Source organism: Pelobates fuscus, chromosome 1 (genome assembly GCF_036172605.1).
Source record: "Pelobates fuscus isolate aPelFus1 chromosome 1, aPelFus1.pri, whole genome shotgun sequence".
Taxonomy (NCBI): domain Eukaryota; kingdom Metazoa; phylum Chordata; class Amphibia; order Anura; family Pelobatidae; genus Pelobates; species Pelobates fuscus.
In genome coordinates, this window is record NC_086317.1 from 121,728,353 (window position 1) to 121,747,113 (window position 18,761).

Below are 18,761 nucleotides of genomic sequence, written 5' to 3' on the forward strand. Positions count from 1 at the left end.
ATGCGCTAGCCTACTTTTAATTGGCTCTGATAAGAGTGAGTTTACTGATTATCTTCATAAATTCATACATATTGTATACAGATTACACTATATGTAATTGCTTTCTATTCATTTGATATAGGAAAAAGACATTTCAATATACTGGTTACCAAAGAAAATATATGTGTAAAGTAAACCATAGATATTTGTGTGCGCAAACCACCTTGTTTACATTTTTTATATCACTTTTTTAAGTGTGAATAGCGCCATTTTTCCCTTTATTTTTTTTACATATATATATATATAATTTATCATACCTTTCATCAGGTAATTTCTAGGCCCACCATTTTGAGTTTGTTCCCTTCAGCAGCATTCTGTGTGGCCTGCTGGGGAGGCTGTAGTGAGTGGCACAGAGAGAGTGGCACATAAAGGACCACAGGTGAAAAGTCAAATGTAACTACTTACATTGGGGTTGTGCCAGGACACTTGACACATTAACCACTACAACACATGCTGTGGTGGTTATGGTGCTTGGAATATTCCTTTAAACAGTGTGGCGATTATGAAGATCATGAAAATACTTGTAATTATGATTATTTGACATGTTGGCTGTCAAATTCAGGTTGAATAAACAATGTGTGTGTTATGAATTTCTTCTGTTGTTTCCAAAAGCACAACACGTTTCAATCATCAGGTTTTTATCAGGTGCATATAGTATTAGATTTTTACATGCTCCCTAGGTTTATTGCTTGAGTTACGATTTTTTTTTCTAGCAATTCTGCCTTCACCAATACTTTCTCAATTTTTCAACTGCAACTGTCTGGAAGTATATATAAATAAAGAATCTTCCCTGTCTTTGTATATAACAATGTAGGCTCCAACCCATCAAGTAAATGTATTTCCTACGTTAAGTTCACCCACTCCAGGTCTGTTTTGCTATATGCCGTATATACTCGAGTATAAGCCGACCCGAATATAAGCCGAGGCCCCTAATTTTACCCCAAAAAACTGGGAAAACGTATTGACTCGAGTATAAGACTAGGGTGGGAAATGCAGCAGCTACTGGTAAATTTCTAAATAAAATTAGATCCTAAAGAAATTATATTAATTGAATATTTATTTACAGTGTGTGTATATAATGAGTGCAGTGTGTGTATATGAGTGCTGTGTGTGTATGAATGCAGTGTGTATGAGTGCAGTGTGTGTGTGTGTGTTGCAGAGCCTTGGTGGGGGGTGGGCATTTTTATTATTTATTTTTTTATTATTATTGTAATTATTTATTTTTGGTTAATTTTTTTTATTATTTTTTTTCATTATTATTATTATTTATATTTTTATACATTTTTTTCGGCCCCCCTCCCTGCTTGATACATGGCTCTCCTTCCCTGGTGGTCCAGTGGCATTGGTGGTTCAGTGGGGGGAGGGGGGCTGGCTGAGAGTTTACTTACCTCTCCTGCAGCTCCTGTCAGCTCCCTCCTCCTCCGCGCCGGTCCGTGCAGCTCTTCTGTCAGCTCACACTGTAAGTCTCGCGAAAGCCGCACTATGACCCCGCGGCTCTCGCAAGACTTACACTGGGAGCTGACAGAGGTGCTGAATGAACCGGCGCGGAGGAGGAGGGAGCTGACAGGAGCTGCAGGAGAGGTAAGTAAACTCTCAGCCAGCCCCCCTCCCCCCACTGAACCACCAATGCCACTGGACCATAATACAGACACTGACTCCAGTATAAGCCGAGTTGGGGTTTTTCAGCACAAAAAATGTGCTGAAAAACTCTGCTTATACTCGAGTATATACGGTAGATATACAGCCTTTTCAGTTGACTTATGTCAGTTATAAGGAATTCAAAAAAGTGCAACGGTGGACTACAAAATCTGTAATGGAAATGGAGGATTCCCTTACGGACAAAGGCTAAAAAAAAAAAAAGGATGCAGTTTTTACTTTAAAAGAGAGGCTGCTGAATAGTGCTATTATATACCCTCAGAAATATATACATGGTTAGTACACACATTCCTCTGGTAACCTGTTCATTAACAGCACTAAATGCAGGAAATCATGTCATGCTTTGAGACTGGAAGAAAGCAGATTTTACCCACTTTTGCCTAATCAAAATTATTCTCCTTTTTCTGGACCAACAGCAGAAAGAGATGTATGACAGGGTTATCATAGATTATAATATTACTATTCCTAATCAAGACAACAAAGGTTAAATTGGCCTTTCAACCATCTTCATTGCCTCTCATAGTCTCACTCCACTGTCCAACTTCCAACTATAATCCCTGACTTCTTTAACTGTAATGCCACACCAACTCTTCCGCTGCAGTGACTGTGTAATACAGTGTATTTGTAACACAACTACAGTAAAAAAAATGTATTCCACTTCTTTCCCCTCCCAGAGTTAGAAAATGGGTGTACAGAGTGAGATGAAAAGTTCAAAGCAATAGAATAATCAATTGCTTTTCACACCGCAAAAATACATTGCTCCCAGAATTATGGTTCACTGGTTCGCGTTGGATCAGTTCTTAGGGTCCCATGCCGCCTTCTGTGCATTGGGGTTCCACACCAAAATGAATGTTTTATTTGGCTTACTGTTTCCTTTAGTAATGTCTCTCTCGTTTTATGATTTGACGTTTATATGTACATTACATTCATATTTGAAGTACAATATGTATAATAGATAATGCAGATTAAATATACGGTCTTCATGAAAGCGTGTTATCCTATGTTTTACATATGAGTTGTGCTTGAATTGGTATAAATACCAACTGAGATGTGGTATGCAAAGAACGCCATTCTTTAAACACGTTTTTCTACGTTTACAAAAAAAAAACATTAAAAAATCTTCAAATATATAAATATGTTGACACTTTTCATATTAGGGTTGGGTTTCACACTCATAGTTTGGTTCACATTTATATTAACTTTTTTTTTTTTAGCAAATCACCCATCTGAAAGTGATGCATTTTAAAAAATTGAAAGTTATGAAGTGCTTCATTTTTTTGGGAGGGGTCAACTGCAGAAAAGTGTCAGAGTATGTTAAAGGGACACTATACAGGGAGTGCAGAATTATTAGGCAAATTAGTATTTTGACCACATCATCCTCTTTATGCATGTTGTCTTACTCCAAGCTGTATAGGCTCGAAAGCCTACTACCAATTAAGCATATTAGGTGATGTGCATCTCTGTAATGAGAAGGGGTGTGGTCTAATGACATCAACACCCTATATCAGGTGTGCATAATTATTAGGCAACTTCCTTTCCTTTGGCAAAATGGGTCAAAAGAAGGACTTGACAGGCTCAGAAAAGTCAAAAATAGTGAGATATCTTGCAGAGGGATGCAGCACTCTTAAAATTGCAAAGCTTCTGAAGCGTGATCATCGAACAATCAAGCGTTTCATTCAAAATAGTCAACAGAGTCGCAAGAAGCGTGTGGGAAAAACCAAGGCGCAAAATAACTGCCCATGAACTGAGAAAAGTCAAGCGTGCAGCTGCCAAGATGCCACTTGCCACCAGTTTGGCCATATTTCAGAGCTGCAACATCACTGGAGTGCCCAAAAGCACAAGGTGTGCAATACTCAGAGACATGGCCAAGGTAAGAGAGGCTGAAAGACGACCACCACTGAACAAGACACACAAGCTGAAACGTCAAGACTGGGCCAAGAAATATCTCAAGACTGATTTTTCTAAGGTTTTATGGACTGATGAAATGAGAGTGAGTCTTGATGGGCCAGATGGATGGGCCCGTGGCTGGATTGGTAAAGGGCAGAGAGCTCCAGTCCGACTCAGACGGCAGCAAGGTGGAGGTGGAGTACTGGTTTGGGCTGGTATCATCAAAGATTGTGGGGCCTTTTCGGGTTGAGGATGGAGTCAAGCTCAACTCCCAGTCCTACTGCCAGTTTCTGGAAGACACCTTCTTCAAGCAGTGGTACAGGAAGAAGTCTGCATCCTTCAAGAAAAACATGATTTTCATGCAGGACAATGCTCCATCACACGCGTCCAAGTACTCCACAGCGTGGCTGGCAAGAAAGGGTATAAAAGAAGAAAATCTAATGACATGGCCTCCTTGTTCACCTGATCTGAACCCCATTGAGAACCTGTGGTCCATCATCAAATGTGAGATTTACAAGGAGGGAAAACAGTACACCTCTCTGAACAGTGTCTGGGAGGCTGTGGTTGCTGCTGCACGCAATGTTGATGGTGAACAGATCAAAACACTGACAGAATCCATGGATGGCAGGCTTTTGAGTGTCCTTGCAAAGAAAGGTGGCTATACTGGTCACTGATTTGTTTTTGTTATGTTTTTGAATGTAAGAAATGTATATTTGTGAATGTTGAGATGTTATATTGGTTTCACTGGTAAAAATAAATAATTGAAATGGGTATATATTTGTTTTTTGTTAAGTTGCCTAATAATTATGCACAGTAATAGTCACCTGCACACACAGATATCCCCCTAAAATAGCTAAAACTAAAAACAAACTAAAAACTACTTCCAAAAATATTCAGCTTTGATATTAATGAGTTTTTTGGGTTCATTGAGAACATGGTTGTTGTTCAATAATAAAATTAATCCTCAAAAATACAACTTGCCTAATAATTCTGCACTCCCTGTAGTCACCAAAAAAACTTTAGCTTACTGGCAAAGTTTTGGTGTATACATCGTGCCTCTGAAATTCTCTGCCAGTTAGCTGTTAACAAAAGGTTTTATTTTCAATCAGATGTTTACTTACATTTGAGATTTTTATTTACTGCTGTGTATATTGCACTGTAATCATACATGTGAAGCTCCTGTTAGGTCTAGCAAGCAATTAACAGTGCAGCAGATCAGAATTTATAAATTTAAACAGACTGCTCAATAAAGGAAATATAAAAAAACTATCCCACTTTACAGGAAGTATTTAGGAATGCTGTGCAAGTCGCAGGCAAGGAGAGGTGACTATGGCTGAGCAGACTGCAGGGGCATGATCTATACACCAAAACTGCTTTATTAAGCTAACGTTGTTATGGCGACTATCGTGTCTCTTTAATAATCTGTTGTCTTTTTTTTTTTTTTTAATCAATGTATGCTTACTTTTGTGTAGCATAACTCTGTTATGCTTTATATCACTGCATACAAAAGTTTACAAACATTTAACTTTAAAAAGGCAAAGGACAACTTGTAGTATATGATCTATCACTGCTGAAAATGCAAAAACCTCAGTCATTAGACTAATGTAACTCTCTTTCTATTTTGTAGGTAATATGCGATACTGAATATCTCCTGCTTTCATTTTGCCATGTTCTGTGGCTCTCATCAAAAGGAGCTTTTGTCTTCATGAAGATTCCCAATCTTGGTAATGTGATGAATAAATTTGAGGTCCTTGGAGTTGTAGGTGAAGGTAAGTTTTCAGTTACCTAATTAGCATAGAATGTATGTAACTGTTAATACTTATGCTAATAATAATAAAACAGACATATATTGACTGACCTTAGTACACGAATGCCCTATATAATATCACACCCTAGCACACATACACACCCCAGCACTAATACATAAACATGCCCTAGTACATGGGTTTGCATCCTTCTGCACTCCACATGTTGTGAACAACACCTCCCATAATGCTTTTAGACACAATGCTGGCAAAGCATCAAGGGAGATGTAGTCTAAACATTGGAGTGCAACAAGGTTGCCTTCTCCTGCTTTAGCAAATATACATTCTAGCACACATACATAGACACACCTTAGCACACTGATGCACAAATGTACATCCTAACACACATAGATAAGCACACTGCATTAACATACATAAACAGACAATCATACACATAATTTGAAGCATAATAGCAAATAAACATACTTAGACACACTTCTTGATTCTATTTTTATCCGATCAAATGCCGCTCAACCTAATTTGCCTGCTGTTTGATGCTGTTAGACTAATCAAGTTGAGCAACAGTGTTCGTGCTTAAAGGGACTCTCCAGTGCCAGGAAAACATTTGTTTTCCTGGCATTGCAGGACCCTACAGTGCCCCTCTCCCTCCCACCCCCATCCCAAGTTGCTGAATGGGTTAAAATCCCTTCAGTGACTTACCGGAGTCCAGCGCCGATGTCCCTCAGTGCTGGGTCAGGCTCCGCCTACTCTTCCCCACCGACGTCAGCCAGCGGGGGAGACCTAATGCGCATGTGCGGCAATGGCCGCGCACGCGCATTAGACCTCCCCATAGGAAAGCATTATTCAATGCTTTCCTATGGAGATTTCGGGGACGCTGGAGGTCCATAGATAGAACACTTTTCGTGTTCTAAGAACATGGAAGTCCCTCTAGTGGCTGATAGACAGCCACTAGAGGAGGACTTAAAGGGACACTCCAGGCACCCAGACCACTTCTGCTCATTGGAGTGGTCTGGGTGCCAACTCCCACTACTCTTAACCCTGCAAGTGTAATTATTGCAGTTTTTTATAAACTGCAATAATTACCTTGCAGGGTTAAGTCCTCCCCTAGTGGCTGTCTACTAGACAGCCACTAGAGGTCACTTCCTGGTCCCTAGCACAGATTATCTCTGCTAGAGCGTCGCTGGACGTCTTCACGCTGTGTGAGGACCTCCAGCGTCGCTCTATTCCCCATAGGGAAGCATTGAAATTCATTTTCAATGCTTTCCTATGGGGTGCGCCAATGCGCATGCGCGGCATTGCCGCGCATGCGCATTAGGTCTCCTCGGCCGGTGGGCGGGATCAGTCTCGCCCACCGGCCGACGGAGGAAGAAGGTGGAGCGGCGGGGGATTTCACCCCTTCAGTAACCGGGTATTGGGGGGTGGGAGGGAGAGGGACCCTCCAGTGCCAGGAAAACTGATTGCTTTCCTGGCACTGGAGTTTCCCTTTAACCCTGCAAGGTCATTATTGCAGTTTGTAAAAACTGCAACAATTACACTTGCAGGGTTTAGGGTGGTAGGAGTTGGCACCCAGACCACTCCAATGGGCAGAAGTGGTCTGGGTGCCTGGAGTGTCCCTTTAAGCAAAACAAAAGAGATGTGAGCAGATATGAAAACACAGTATGAGTAAAAACCTATCAAATGCACTTACATAATGTGGTGTACAAAGTGTTCCTTTAGAGCAGGCTTCCCCAAACTCCGGCCCTCCAAATGTTGCTGAACTACAACTCCCATGATTCTCAGCCTATCTATTTCATTCATGAAATCATGGGAGTTGTAGTTCAGCAACATCTGGAGGGCCGGAGTTTGGGGAAGCCTGCTTTAAAGCTTTAGCTTTAGGATTCTCTGTTTAGATTCAAAGGCCCTTAAATTTAATTTAAAAAGTGACAAAAGGTAAAAATTTACCTTTTTTTCCAGCGCCATTACTGACACTAGGAATGTCATGCCACATCATAGAGAAGCATTGTGAATGAGAAGCGAATGCCGTGCTTGAATGATCCGATTGAATGATCTCTATGAGAAACATTCAAAAGGACGTGACGTGTGAGGATTGAGTCTGATTCAGTTCTCACAGTGGAAGACAGCCATTAGAGGTGTGTTTAGCCCTGCTATGGAAACATTGTTGTATCTACTAAATGGCAATGTTTTACACTAAAATGAGAGGGGCATTACACCTAGACCACTTCATTAAGATGAGGCGTTCTAGGTCCTGTAGTGTCTCTATAAATGGACACAATAGTCATCGGCAGAACAACTACAGCTTAATGTAGTCATTTTGGTGTCTATATTCAGTGCCTGCACTGCCTTTTCAGGCCCTGAACATTCCTCATAGAAATGCATTGATTCAATGCATCTCTATGAGGAGATGCTGATTGGTGCAGAGTTTTTGGTGTGCATGCACAATATCCTATGGGAAAGCCTTGGATTGGCTCAGATCTTCAAGTTTGATGATCTCAGCCAAGGGGGCAGAGTGTGGGTGGGGCCAGCACGAGGAGACCCTCATGGAGCTTGAGCAATGTGTGAGTATAGTCGCCTTTATATCGGGGATAATTGGGGGCCGGTCTCTTAAACGACTATTTATACCTATAGTGTCAGGAATATATGTACGATAGTGTTCCTTTAGCTTATTTGCCGTCTTCCAAGTTCTCTTGAATTTAGTCTGATGGCTTCATCAATGTTGTTCATGAACCTTGGGGCACCTTTTATTCATTTTTAGATTTGAATAGTTCATGTACTCAATGTGTTTTCAAGTTCAAATGCTACCTAAATCTCTATGTTGGTTAATATCCCACAAACGTATGCAATATAGTATCATTATTATCTCTATTGTGCAGAGTTGTAACTGCTGTCAACCATACAAATTTCCATAAAAACAAAATAAATTGCTAAATTCTGTCATTCAAATAGTGGCCTGCAAGTTAATACTATTTAATTTACATATTTGCAGCTGTATGCACATTTTTAAGAGTTTTTGACATGTGAACACTTGACGAGAAGACGTGTTAGTGAAACAGAGCACATAATTTGAACCCTTGGAATTAATTTTATTTTTTACAACCATGATGGCAACCATGATGGCAACCATGATGGCATTACCCTCCCATTTAAAATACCCTACATGGTCTGCCGTGAAGACAAAGTGATGCTTAGATTGTTTGTTTGTTAAAGGGACACCATAGTCACCAGAACAACTACAGCTTAATGTAGTTGTTCTGGTGAGTATAATAGCTCCCTTCAGGCATTTTCATGTAAACACTGCCTTTTCAAAGAAAAGGCAGTGTTTACATTGCCCATAGGGACACCTCCTTGGATGGCCACTGTAGGGGCTTCCTGGCTCAGGGAATTTTCCTCATAGAGATGCATTGATTTAATGTATCTCTATGAGGAGGTGCTGATTGGCCAAAACGGTGTTTGCCCATGGGAAAGCATTGAATTGGCAAACAAAAATCGGCAATTTTGATTGTCATCAAGGGGGCAGGGCCAGCACCAGCAGACTCATGGAGAGTTGAAAATAAGGTGAGTTTTAACCCATTCTGACAGGGCTAAGGGGAGTGGGGGAGGGGGGGGGGGGGCGCAAGCCACCTAAATGGTGGGTTTTCAACATAGGGTCAGGAATACATGATTGTTTTCCTGACCCTATAGTGATCCTTTAATATACTCACTTTTTGGATTGAATCCATATTGTATATATGATATGCTGATAGGATATTCAATAAAATTGCTCTTTGACTTAAACATGTGAAAACTCCAGGTCATGTTAGATTGACTCTGGAGACTTCCTGATTAGCAACTGGTAATAGTTGTCAGCATAAGAACCCTAAGCAGGCATGGTAGAATATCCTCTGTCTGACATACATTGATTTGACATCTTGGCAAGGACATGATACTACAGAAACAAGAACAAGGTTTGGGAACATTGCAGCCTGTTGTACAGTTCAGCCTCAAGACTAGTAAATTGCACAAAAACGTGAACCGGATTAAGTATATGCTTGTCTGAATTAAGAAAACTATTTAGTTAGGAAGACAAGGATAAGCAGGACCACAAGGCACCATATTACTTGTGTGCAGTTACAGACTGAACGAATGAGTAAGTGATATCAGAGGTACCTTTCCAAGGAAAGTGCCTTCCTCTAGATAGAAGGTAAAACATGTCACAGGCTGCATGTTAGTGGATCTGCGTCTTTAGATGTCTTAATATGTCTCATATAAGTGTGAGGTACAATATAACTCCATGACAACCGGCAATGGATATTCATTTTCATTTTTTTCAAGGTAGTTTCCAAACCTGCATTGATCTGATTGATTATTTCCACTGTATATAGAGAGACATTGTAGAGTGTTTTCAGGACTCAATCTTGCTCTGTTAATTGTACGCTAGAGCCATCAACCACCTGCTGTATCTGATTAAATCTAACAGAGCAGAAGATACATATGTCTGCAGTAAAAACACTGTGCTATAAGATCTAATTGAAAGCTATTATTTTATTTTTTCATGGAGGCTGTTGGAGTCACAGCCAGGGTAGGTGTGACCAGGGCTGCATAAACAGAAACAAAAGTGACTTAACTCCTAAATAGCAGCGAATTGAGCAGTGAGACAGCAGGGGCATGACCTCTACACCAAAGCCACTTAATAATCTAAAATTATTTTGGTGCTTAAAGTATCCCTTTAAATTGATTTTCTATTTATTTTTGTATACTTTATATTTACCTTCACTATTATTAACAAAAATGAAAAGATCAATGTCTGTGAGACTTGACCTGTTGCCACAGAATTGGGAACGAGTGTCTATTTTGCGAACTATACATAAATATGGTGTACATTTTTTGAGCTTTGGGGTTAAATCCTTTAATGCAACATGGGTTAATAAAAATGAAATTTACAGAACTACAAACGTCATACTATCATTTTCTAGAATATGGCGACCAAGGAATGTACAGCCTCACCTGACTCCCTTAAAGCGCATCTGCCACCCTTCCACTTTTAGTAATGATTGATTGGTAGCTGATTAACACACGTATAGTACTTAACATAACACGCTGCTCTGTAACGACATACTTACTGTGAAGCTACCCTGCTGTCTCTCTTCACACTGCTTAGATTGTAAGCTGTTTTGCAGCTTCTCATTTTTGAAATGTTTGTTTTTGATTCAGATACAGTGTTTTTACAGTTATGGAACACTATGTAAACAGACAAAATTTAAAATCGATATAAGTATTTACATAAACCGTTAACAGTAACAAAAAAACAAAACAAAACACGGTTTCTGTTGAATAGTGTATGTTTACATGTTTATAGTGAATGTGTGGATGGCAAGGTCTCCTTTAGGTAGGTTTACATATAATGTATACATTGTGCAAAACAAATTACAAATGTATATGTTAAACTATATACTGATATGCCAGACCAGACTGGGACTACAAATTAGGTCAGCCATTTAAAGCACATAGCAACCCTCTTTAAACAGCCAACCCAGAAATTCTCCCCAGCCTACAAAAAAAAAAAGTCAGTTAAACATTTGCCAGTCACTGTAGTATGAGGCGTGACAGCGATCATCAAATTTATATCACACGCCGGCTGTAATTGGTAGCAATGGAATCAGTAGGAAAATTAGAAGTGCTCATATCTCTTAGCATGCTCCTTCATTCTGTGCATGTCATTGTGGTGGAGGTCGCAGGTACGCCTTGAAACTCTAGCTGTCTCTGTCCGTTCTATATATATTTTATGCTCCTCTGAGTAGGACTGTCAATGTGGAAAAAAAAGAAAATGAATTAGTACATGCCCCAAGGCCGAAAGTAGTCGGCACTCCCCTGGTGACGCTGCACCTTATCCATCATTACTTCTCATTGTCATTTATTATAGAAAGGTATATGTACCCTTTTTAAATCTGTTATATAGATGTCTTAAACCTCCTAGTCTCATCCCCACTGAGTCACCATTTACTCATAGTTTCTTTCAACTATGGTATTTAACAATCACATTAAAACTACTAACTTTGCCCAGAAATATCTACATTTTGGTTGTTTTGACCCACTCATGGAACTATTAAATGGCTACCATCAATCTTTTCAACTTAATTCCACATTACGCTTGTGTTGCAAGTTCTTCACAGTTGCGAGAATATGTTTTGCAAAATTCAGACATTGTCCCTTTGTCAAAGTTTTGAAATAAAATACGCTTTGTCCACATGATGGAAGACATGGCCACCAAACTTCATGACTTTTTAGAATCAGGCAATAGGATATGTCAACCTTGTCATGTTTTCTTGCCTCTCAGTCCATATCTTAGTTATCCAAGATCCTAACTAGAAAATTAATATAATTCTCATCTGCTTTGAGACTTAACCAGCAAGTCCTTTAATACTTTTTACTATATCCTCTTTTGTTATCCCCTCAACTCCATAATCTCCCATTCACACTATGTAATACTTCATAATTTCCATATTTGTATACTATACTGTTTGATTACTTATCACATTTTTATCCATTCCTCCTCTCTTAATTTTATTAGGTGTTTTTTTTTTTTTTCTTATTTATTTTATTCCCATCTTCTGCTTTTTAGTGTTGGTTCACACATTTTGTTTTATTAACTCACGATAGAGTTTTGTTTATTAATATTGTTTATATTGATGAACTTATAGACCTTATCATATATTCTTTTTTTTTTTTTATTAATCATTTTTAAAATTAAAACTTAATTGGTTATAAATGACACATAACACTAAAAAAGTAATAGAGAAAATATAGAAAAAGGGAAAAGAAAAAAGAGAAGAGAAAGAAGAAAAAACAACTTGTTGACTCTTATGCATTTTATTGATGTATCACTGAAAATTGTATACAAGTATTTAATGTATTTCATGCATTGTACACCTCCTGATTTTGTCGACACAAGGGAACTGTCCACTAAAAGAATAGCTCGGCTACTTTAAGAGCACTAAGATCATCAGAGTGCATTTAAACCATGCTCTCTGCATGTTCTGCCCATAGTGGGCCAGCCAGAGTGATTTGTAAGCTGCATGGCATGCTTTGATACCAAAGTGATCTACCAGTAATTTGTGTAGAATGTCCCCCATTCTGGGGCAGCCCACCTCTCTGGGCCTTTCACCCTGCCCCCACAGGTGTCCTGACTCACAGTACCTGGATGTTGGGGCCATGAGATGATGGTATCATTTGTACTGCAATAGATTATTTTCTTAGGAAGCCTTGGTTTATTGCACGCTCTGCATACGATTATTCAATAAATCAGATGCAATTTAATTAATATTATTCAGTTGAGGAGGTGTGTAATATTAAGCGATAATTATACATTTTATGCCAGTTAGATCACCAATTTTATTTATTTTCTTTCAGGAGCTTATGGAGTGGTGCTTAAGTGTCGACACAAGGTAAGAGTCAATTTCATTCAAACGTAATTGCATGCTGGCACTAGGTTTGATAGTATGTATAGATGAAATGGTATAAATGACTTTGTATCCGTTATTTATAAATTGTACTAATTATTTTACTAGCAAACTTTTAGATTACATGTTACACTTTCCTTTAATTTATGTATACGCAATTTTGTATGCGGGCAAAAGTATATCTTTCCCAGGCAGTTTATATGAAAAACTACTATATTCTAACATCTTAAGTCTTTAAGAAAATGCTAACACCCAATTCCGTTATGAAGGTTTTTGTAGCTTTACATGTAATTCAGAAAACAAAGTTTGATGTGTCAAATCAAAATCTAGCTATATATTTTCTCAGTTATCGAGAATATCCTGCTTTAACTGATCGTACTTCTTTCTAAAATCTCAGAAACGCTCAGGAAAAAAACATTTTTTTTTTCAGCTTCTAGCAACCCTTTAGCTGCTCACCCATTTCACAGCTGTGTGCTCAAGCTACGTTTAAGCTCTTGCTTTCACTAATTTGAGCAACAATATGCTTTTTTTTTCTATTATCAAAAAAATTGTGGGGTGGCGGGAGGAGGGAGATAATGTACTTTTAGTAAATAACTTTCATGTTGAAATAAATCCAGATATTGAAAAAGCCGCTATAAATATTTAAAAACATTACCTTTTTCCATAGTGTGCATGATAAACAGCAGCAAAATGCACAATATGCTTTCAGTTAATTTTCTGTAATAAGCGCAACATTAAGGACTCTAGACCTGTTGTTTAGCCCCTTAAGGACACATGACATGTGCGACATGTCATGATTCCCTTTTATTCCAGAACTTTGGTCCTTAAGGGGTTAAAAAAGTAAAAAAAAAAGTGATTTAAAAATTAGAAGATAAAAAGGGAGCTATATTAGGGTAAAACAGGTGCTATTTAGGGGCAAAGTGCTAAATAAGGACCATTAGTTTCCTGGTTAGCAAGAATAGCACCTGTTTAGCCTTTATAAGTCTCCCCTAAAATGTATTATTCTTTGTTGCTTTGTACCATCTTATTTTGAATATGTATTAGATTGAGACATCAGTTTATACCGCTAGAATATTACATATAATTTAAACTACACAATATTTAGATTTCCCCATGACAAAACTCATTATGCTAAAATATTCCTCTACACATGTCAAAACTCACTACTAATAAACATTAAATAATTGCACTAAAAACAATAATATACAGAAACAGTAGCACTTATTTGAAATGAGTGAATTTCTACTTTCAATTAGATCCCTTAATTGTTGGGAAAGCTGCCTCACCCTTTTGATTTTGTTGTCTACGCATAAGGTATTAATATGTGTTACCAGGTGTTGTCATAGTTACCTTGGCATATGAACCCCCCAATTTGAACTAACCTTTTTCCGACGGTGAGCATCTGTTCTGCTAAGATATTGTTAAAGTAAAAGTTTTCATTCCAGTTTAGCAATATCAGTTATGTCCAACATTATACGTCTGAGAATGTCAAAACAAAATTAACTTATTAAGGTGAAGATGACAGTGTTTGCACAATTGATTAAATTCAATGGTTTAAGGAGTGGTTGTAGACACCCAAGTGCATCTTCGATTATAATCATGTGCTTGATCCAAAATGTTGTGCAGCTGATAGTTGGGAGTCTCAATCTGTTTGCTTCTGCCTCCTCGTCTTCTATTAATTATTAGCTATTTAAAACTGAAAATACACTTACTGAAAAAACCCTGAAAATAAAGATTTCTTTCCTCTCAATGTATTTACATGCGTACTGTACTCTGTTTACTAAATATAAATAGGCTTATTGTGTTTCAAACCCTTTGAAAATTGTGTTTAGCCCACACACCCTAGCACACTGACTAAAACACATGATGTAACCTGTGAATATTTCATCCAGGTAATGAATGGGGTTTAGGGAATGTCTCCTAATAACACATGCTCAGTATTGACACAACACAGAGAGCTGGGAGCATTCTTGCTGAGACTGCAAGTTAGCAATCCATTTTTACATCAATGCATCAATAAACATGCCGTGACCTGGGGTGATCTTTCTTATCTAAACTAGGACATTGCAAATGAATCAAACACGCTGCCACTTATTTATTCCTGAATTACAGGCCTAAAATCTCCAGAAATAATATTTTACATATTTATTAGCAGATCTAACATACAGCGTATAACATTCAAAGGCTAATGATGTTCATGAATTGCATATTTTCCACCATTTTATTTGTCCAGTATTTAAGGGGTCTTGCAATCTCAGGGGCTGCCTTCTAGGGCTCTTTCACTAAGTGAAGCTGGGCTTACAGTGTTTTTTTTCTTATACGTAGAGTTCTGGATTACATGCATGCATGCATTCCAACATTATTTTCTGTTCTGACATGCCCGATAATCCTGCACTGTTATTGGGCACTTACTTTTGTAATTTAGTAGTTCTATTGTGAAGGCAATGTGCTCTACACAGGCATTCCAATTTTGGCACCAACATTTAAATCTAAAAACCCTTTCAGCTGTATTAGATACTAAGACCATTCAGATTAGCTGGGAAACGTGCTGTCACCTTACCCTAAGCACTCTTTCATTGTTTTTAAGGTAGATATCATGCCAATATCTTTTAAAGTGGCTCTGTCGCATCAAAATTGCCTTTCTTCTATTGTTTCCTCTTCTCTTCCTCTTTCAGAATCTGTTGTTCTTTTCTTATTTTCTGATCTTTTTATCTTTAAAACATGAGACAAAGTAGGGACTTCTTTATCTCAGAAATGAGAAAAAGAGAAAAGGTAGATCCACACAGTCACAATAACATGTGAAGTTGTAGAGTCTATCTTGTAAATCGCCTACCTCAGAGCTACAAGGTAGGGGGTAACCCAAAAAATAATAAATAAAATAAAGAGACCCTTGAAACAAGGGGATCCCAAAAGTAGCTCTGAACACACAGGAGAAACATATGTGATTACCAGATAATAGGAGAGAGAAGGGGGGTCACATGTAAATGGGTACAAGGATGGTAAAGGTGGAAGGTAGTAGACAAAGTAAACCCTATCTTAACCTTATACCATCCACAGCTTACTATCTATTGGAGAAGGATTAAATCTCCCCAAACTCCACAACAAAAAAATGACACAATGTATGGTGAGAGATACAAAGGGGTCCAACCACTCCTCCCAATATGAATGGTCTCAGGATACACAGACTGAGTGGACTGATACAAGCTAGTAACCCCCCAAAAATATATATGTAGTGCCCCCACTAACGTTAGGCAGTCAAATGGAATCCTGTCAACTAAATGGGGTAAACAGACCCAGTGTAGACAAACCCCCGTGCCAAGTCCAGAGAAGCCCCACAGGACTAAAGCTGCCTGCCTAAAAATCCTATACAAGCTAGTAAACTAACTGACTTAAACCCAACATACTGACTACCTAAGTGCTACCTAGTGTAAAATAAAAATAATAAATAAAGACAGCGCTCGACGTTAAGTACAGGTACTTAACCAGCTCAGTGGGACATGCACATGCAATAGCTCCTGATGACGGCGTGTATTCACGCTGAAACGCGTGTCGATCGCTTGGAGTAGTGTACGCAGTACTGGAGACCGTATCTTCAGAAGGATATTGATACTTTAGAGATAGTTCAGAGAAGGGCTACTAAACTGGTTCATGGATTGCAGGATAAAACTTACCAGGAAAGGTTAAAGGATCTGAACATGTATAGCTTGGAGGAAAGACGAGACAGGGGGGATATGATAGAAACATTTAAATACATAAAGGGAATCAACACAGTAAAGGAGGAGACTATATTTAAAATAAGAAAAACTACCACAACAAGAGGACATTAAATCTCTTAAATTAAAGGGACACAGGTTTAAAAATAATATCAAGAAGTATTACTTTACTGAGAGGGTAGGGGATGCATGGAATAGCCTTCCAGCTGAAGTGGTAGAGGTTAACACAGTAAAGGAGTTTAAGCATGTGTGGGATAGGCATAAGGCTATCCTAACTATAAGATAAGGCCAGAGACTAATGAAAGTATTTAGAAAATTGGGCAGACTAGATGGGCCGAATGGTTCTTATCTGCCGTCACATTCTATGTTTCTATGTTTACCCATTCAGTTGGAGCGCTGATAGGCTAAAAGCAGTCAGCTGACACTCTTAGCCAATCACAGCTGCTCATTGCTACTCAGGCCAATACTTTTTCATTGGCCAAAGCAGCACAGACTGGATGGACTGTCAGGGACTCTTGTTTAGCATTAAAACATAAGAATATTAAATAAAAGTTTAATGCTGAATGTAGTACCAGGACTCATCTCACTATAACTAGTTAAAGGAGATCACGCAGATATATTGCCTACAATGTCCCTTTAAGGCAAGCTTCACCCTTTGTTAGCTTGATAAAAGAAGTGGAGCTTGCTTTTAGCTTCACCCTCCTGTCACAATTGTCAAGTGTAGGAGAAATACACAAGACAAAGGAGTCCCTATTTTTATAATCATGTTTTAAAGAGAACTGGATCAGAAATAAAGAAAAGAAGAGAAAGATTCTGAGAGAAGAGAAGCAGAAACAATAGGAGAAAGGTAAGTTTGAGGTGACAGAGCCACTTTAAATAGCCTTTTTACTGTTTGTTGGCCCTAGCTTAATTTTATTTTTTCTTTCTGTTTTTAGGATGTCACTACCAAAAAATGTTGTGCAGGCCAAGATATTATTTTTATTTGTGATGATTATGTAATGTAATAGTATATTTCTAATGAAGGCTGTACTTTAATCACAAAGCATAGCAGATAACATTGTAGCAACCTTTTTTGCGCTCTCTGTCCGCTCATGTTGAATTAGCAAAATGTGTTTTTGATTTATTGAGATTACATTTGCATACCGAAGTAGATAGCACTGGCCAAATTTCTTATTTGGCACTGTAGCAGTGTGCCAAAAGACGCATCATGGTTAACAAAACATATGACCAATAGCTAATAATTGGAAAGATGTAATGCATTTTCAGTGGCTTGTTGCAATGTTCCATTGCTCCAAAGTCTCAAGACCTTCAAAAAAAATATTGCTGTTAAAATATTGGGTATTATTTAGTAATGACGACATTGTTATTTCTTCAAGAAATATTCTTGTATATCTGTTTTTCATAATTGAATATGGCCAGAAGTTAATCAGTTTTGCAGATACCTGGCATTTTAGAACAATGATCCAAGAGAAGGATTATCAGTCTGTTAGGGCAGAGCACCCAGTTTTAAAGATTGATTGATATACAAGGCAGATTAAAGGAACACTATAGTCACCTAAACAACTTTAGCTTAATGAAGCAGTTTTAGTGTATAGATCATGTTTCTCAGGTTTCACTGCTCAATTCACTGCAATTTAGGAGTTAAAGGAGCACTATAGGGTCAGGAACACAAACATGTATTCCTGACCCTACAGGGTTAAAACCACCATCTAGCCACCCTGGTCCCCTCATGCCTCCCTAAATATAGTAAAATCTTACTAGTATTCAAGTCTGCAGCTGCTTGCTTTGTCACTGTTATCTTTTGACCTGCCCACTGCCTGCTGACATCATCAGAAGTGGTAGCCTGATCCAATCACAATGCTTCCCCATAGGATTGGCTGAGACTGACAAAGAGGCAGATCAGGGGCAGAGCCAGCATGATTCAAAACCAGCCCTGGCCAATCAGCATCTCCTCATAGAGATGAATTGAATCAATGCATCTCTATGAGGAGAGTTCAGTGTCTGCATGCAGAGTCAGGAGACACTGAATGTTTGGATGCATTTTAGGCATCTGAGGAGTGGCCAGTGAAGTTATCACTAGGCTGTAATGTAAACACTGCATTTTCTCTGAAAAGAGAGTGTTTACAGCAAAAAGCCTGAAGGTAATGATTCTACTCACCAGAACAAACTCGATAAGCTGTAGATGTTCTGGTGACTATAGTGTCCCTTTAAATCACTTTGTTTCTGTTTATGCAGCCCTTGTCACACCTCCCCTGACTCTGATTGAC

At 38.5% G+C, this 18,761-nt stretch overlaps 1 protein-coding gene across 4 annotated transcripts in view; it reads left to right on the forward strand.

Moving 5' to 3' along the window:
- Positions 1 to 5,229: 5,229 nt before the first annotated feature.
- Positions 5,230 to 18,761, forward strand: part of CDKL5 (cyclin dependent kinase like 5) — a 177,710-nt gene continuing 164,178 nt past the window's right edge. For all 4 annotated transcript variants that reach the window (XM_063450183.1, XM_063450185.1, XM_063450184.1 and 1 more), the window contains exons 1-2: positions 5,230 to 5,351; positions 12,732 to 12,766. In XM_063450183.1, the coding sequence (XP_063306253.1) occupies positions 5,288 to 5,351; positions 12,732 to 12,766 (99 nt within the window). In that variant the 5' untranslated portion in view covers positions 5,230 to 5,287. The remainder of the gene's footprint in view (positions 5,352 to 12,731; positions 12,767 to 18,761) is intronic.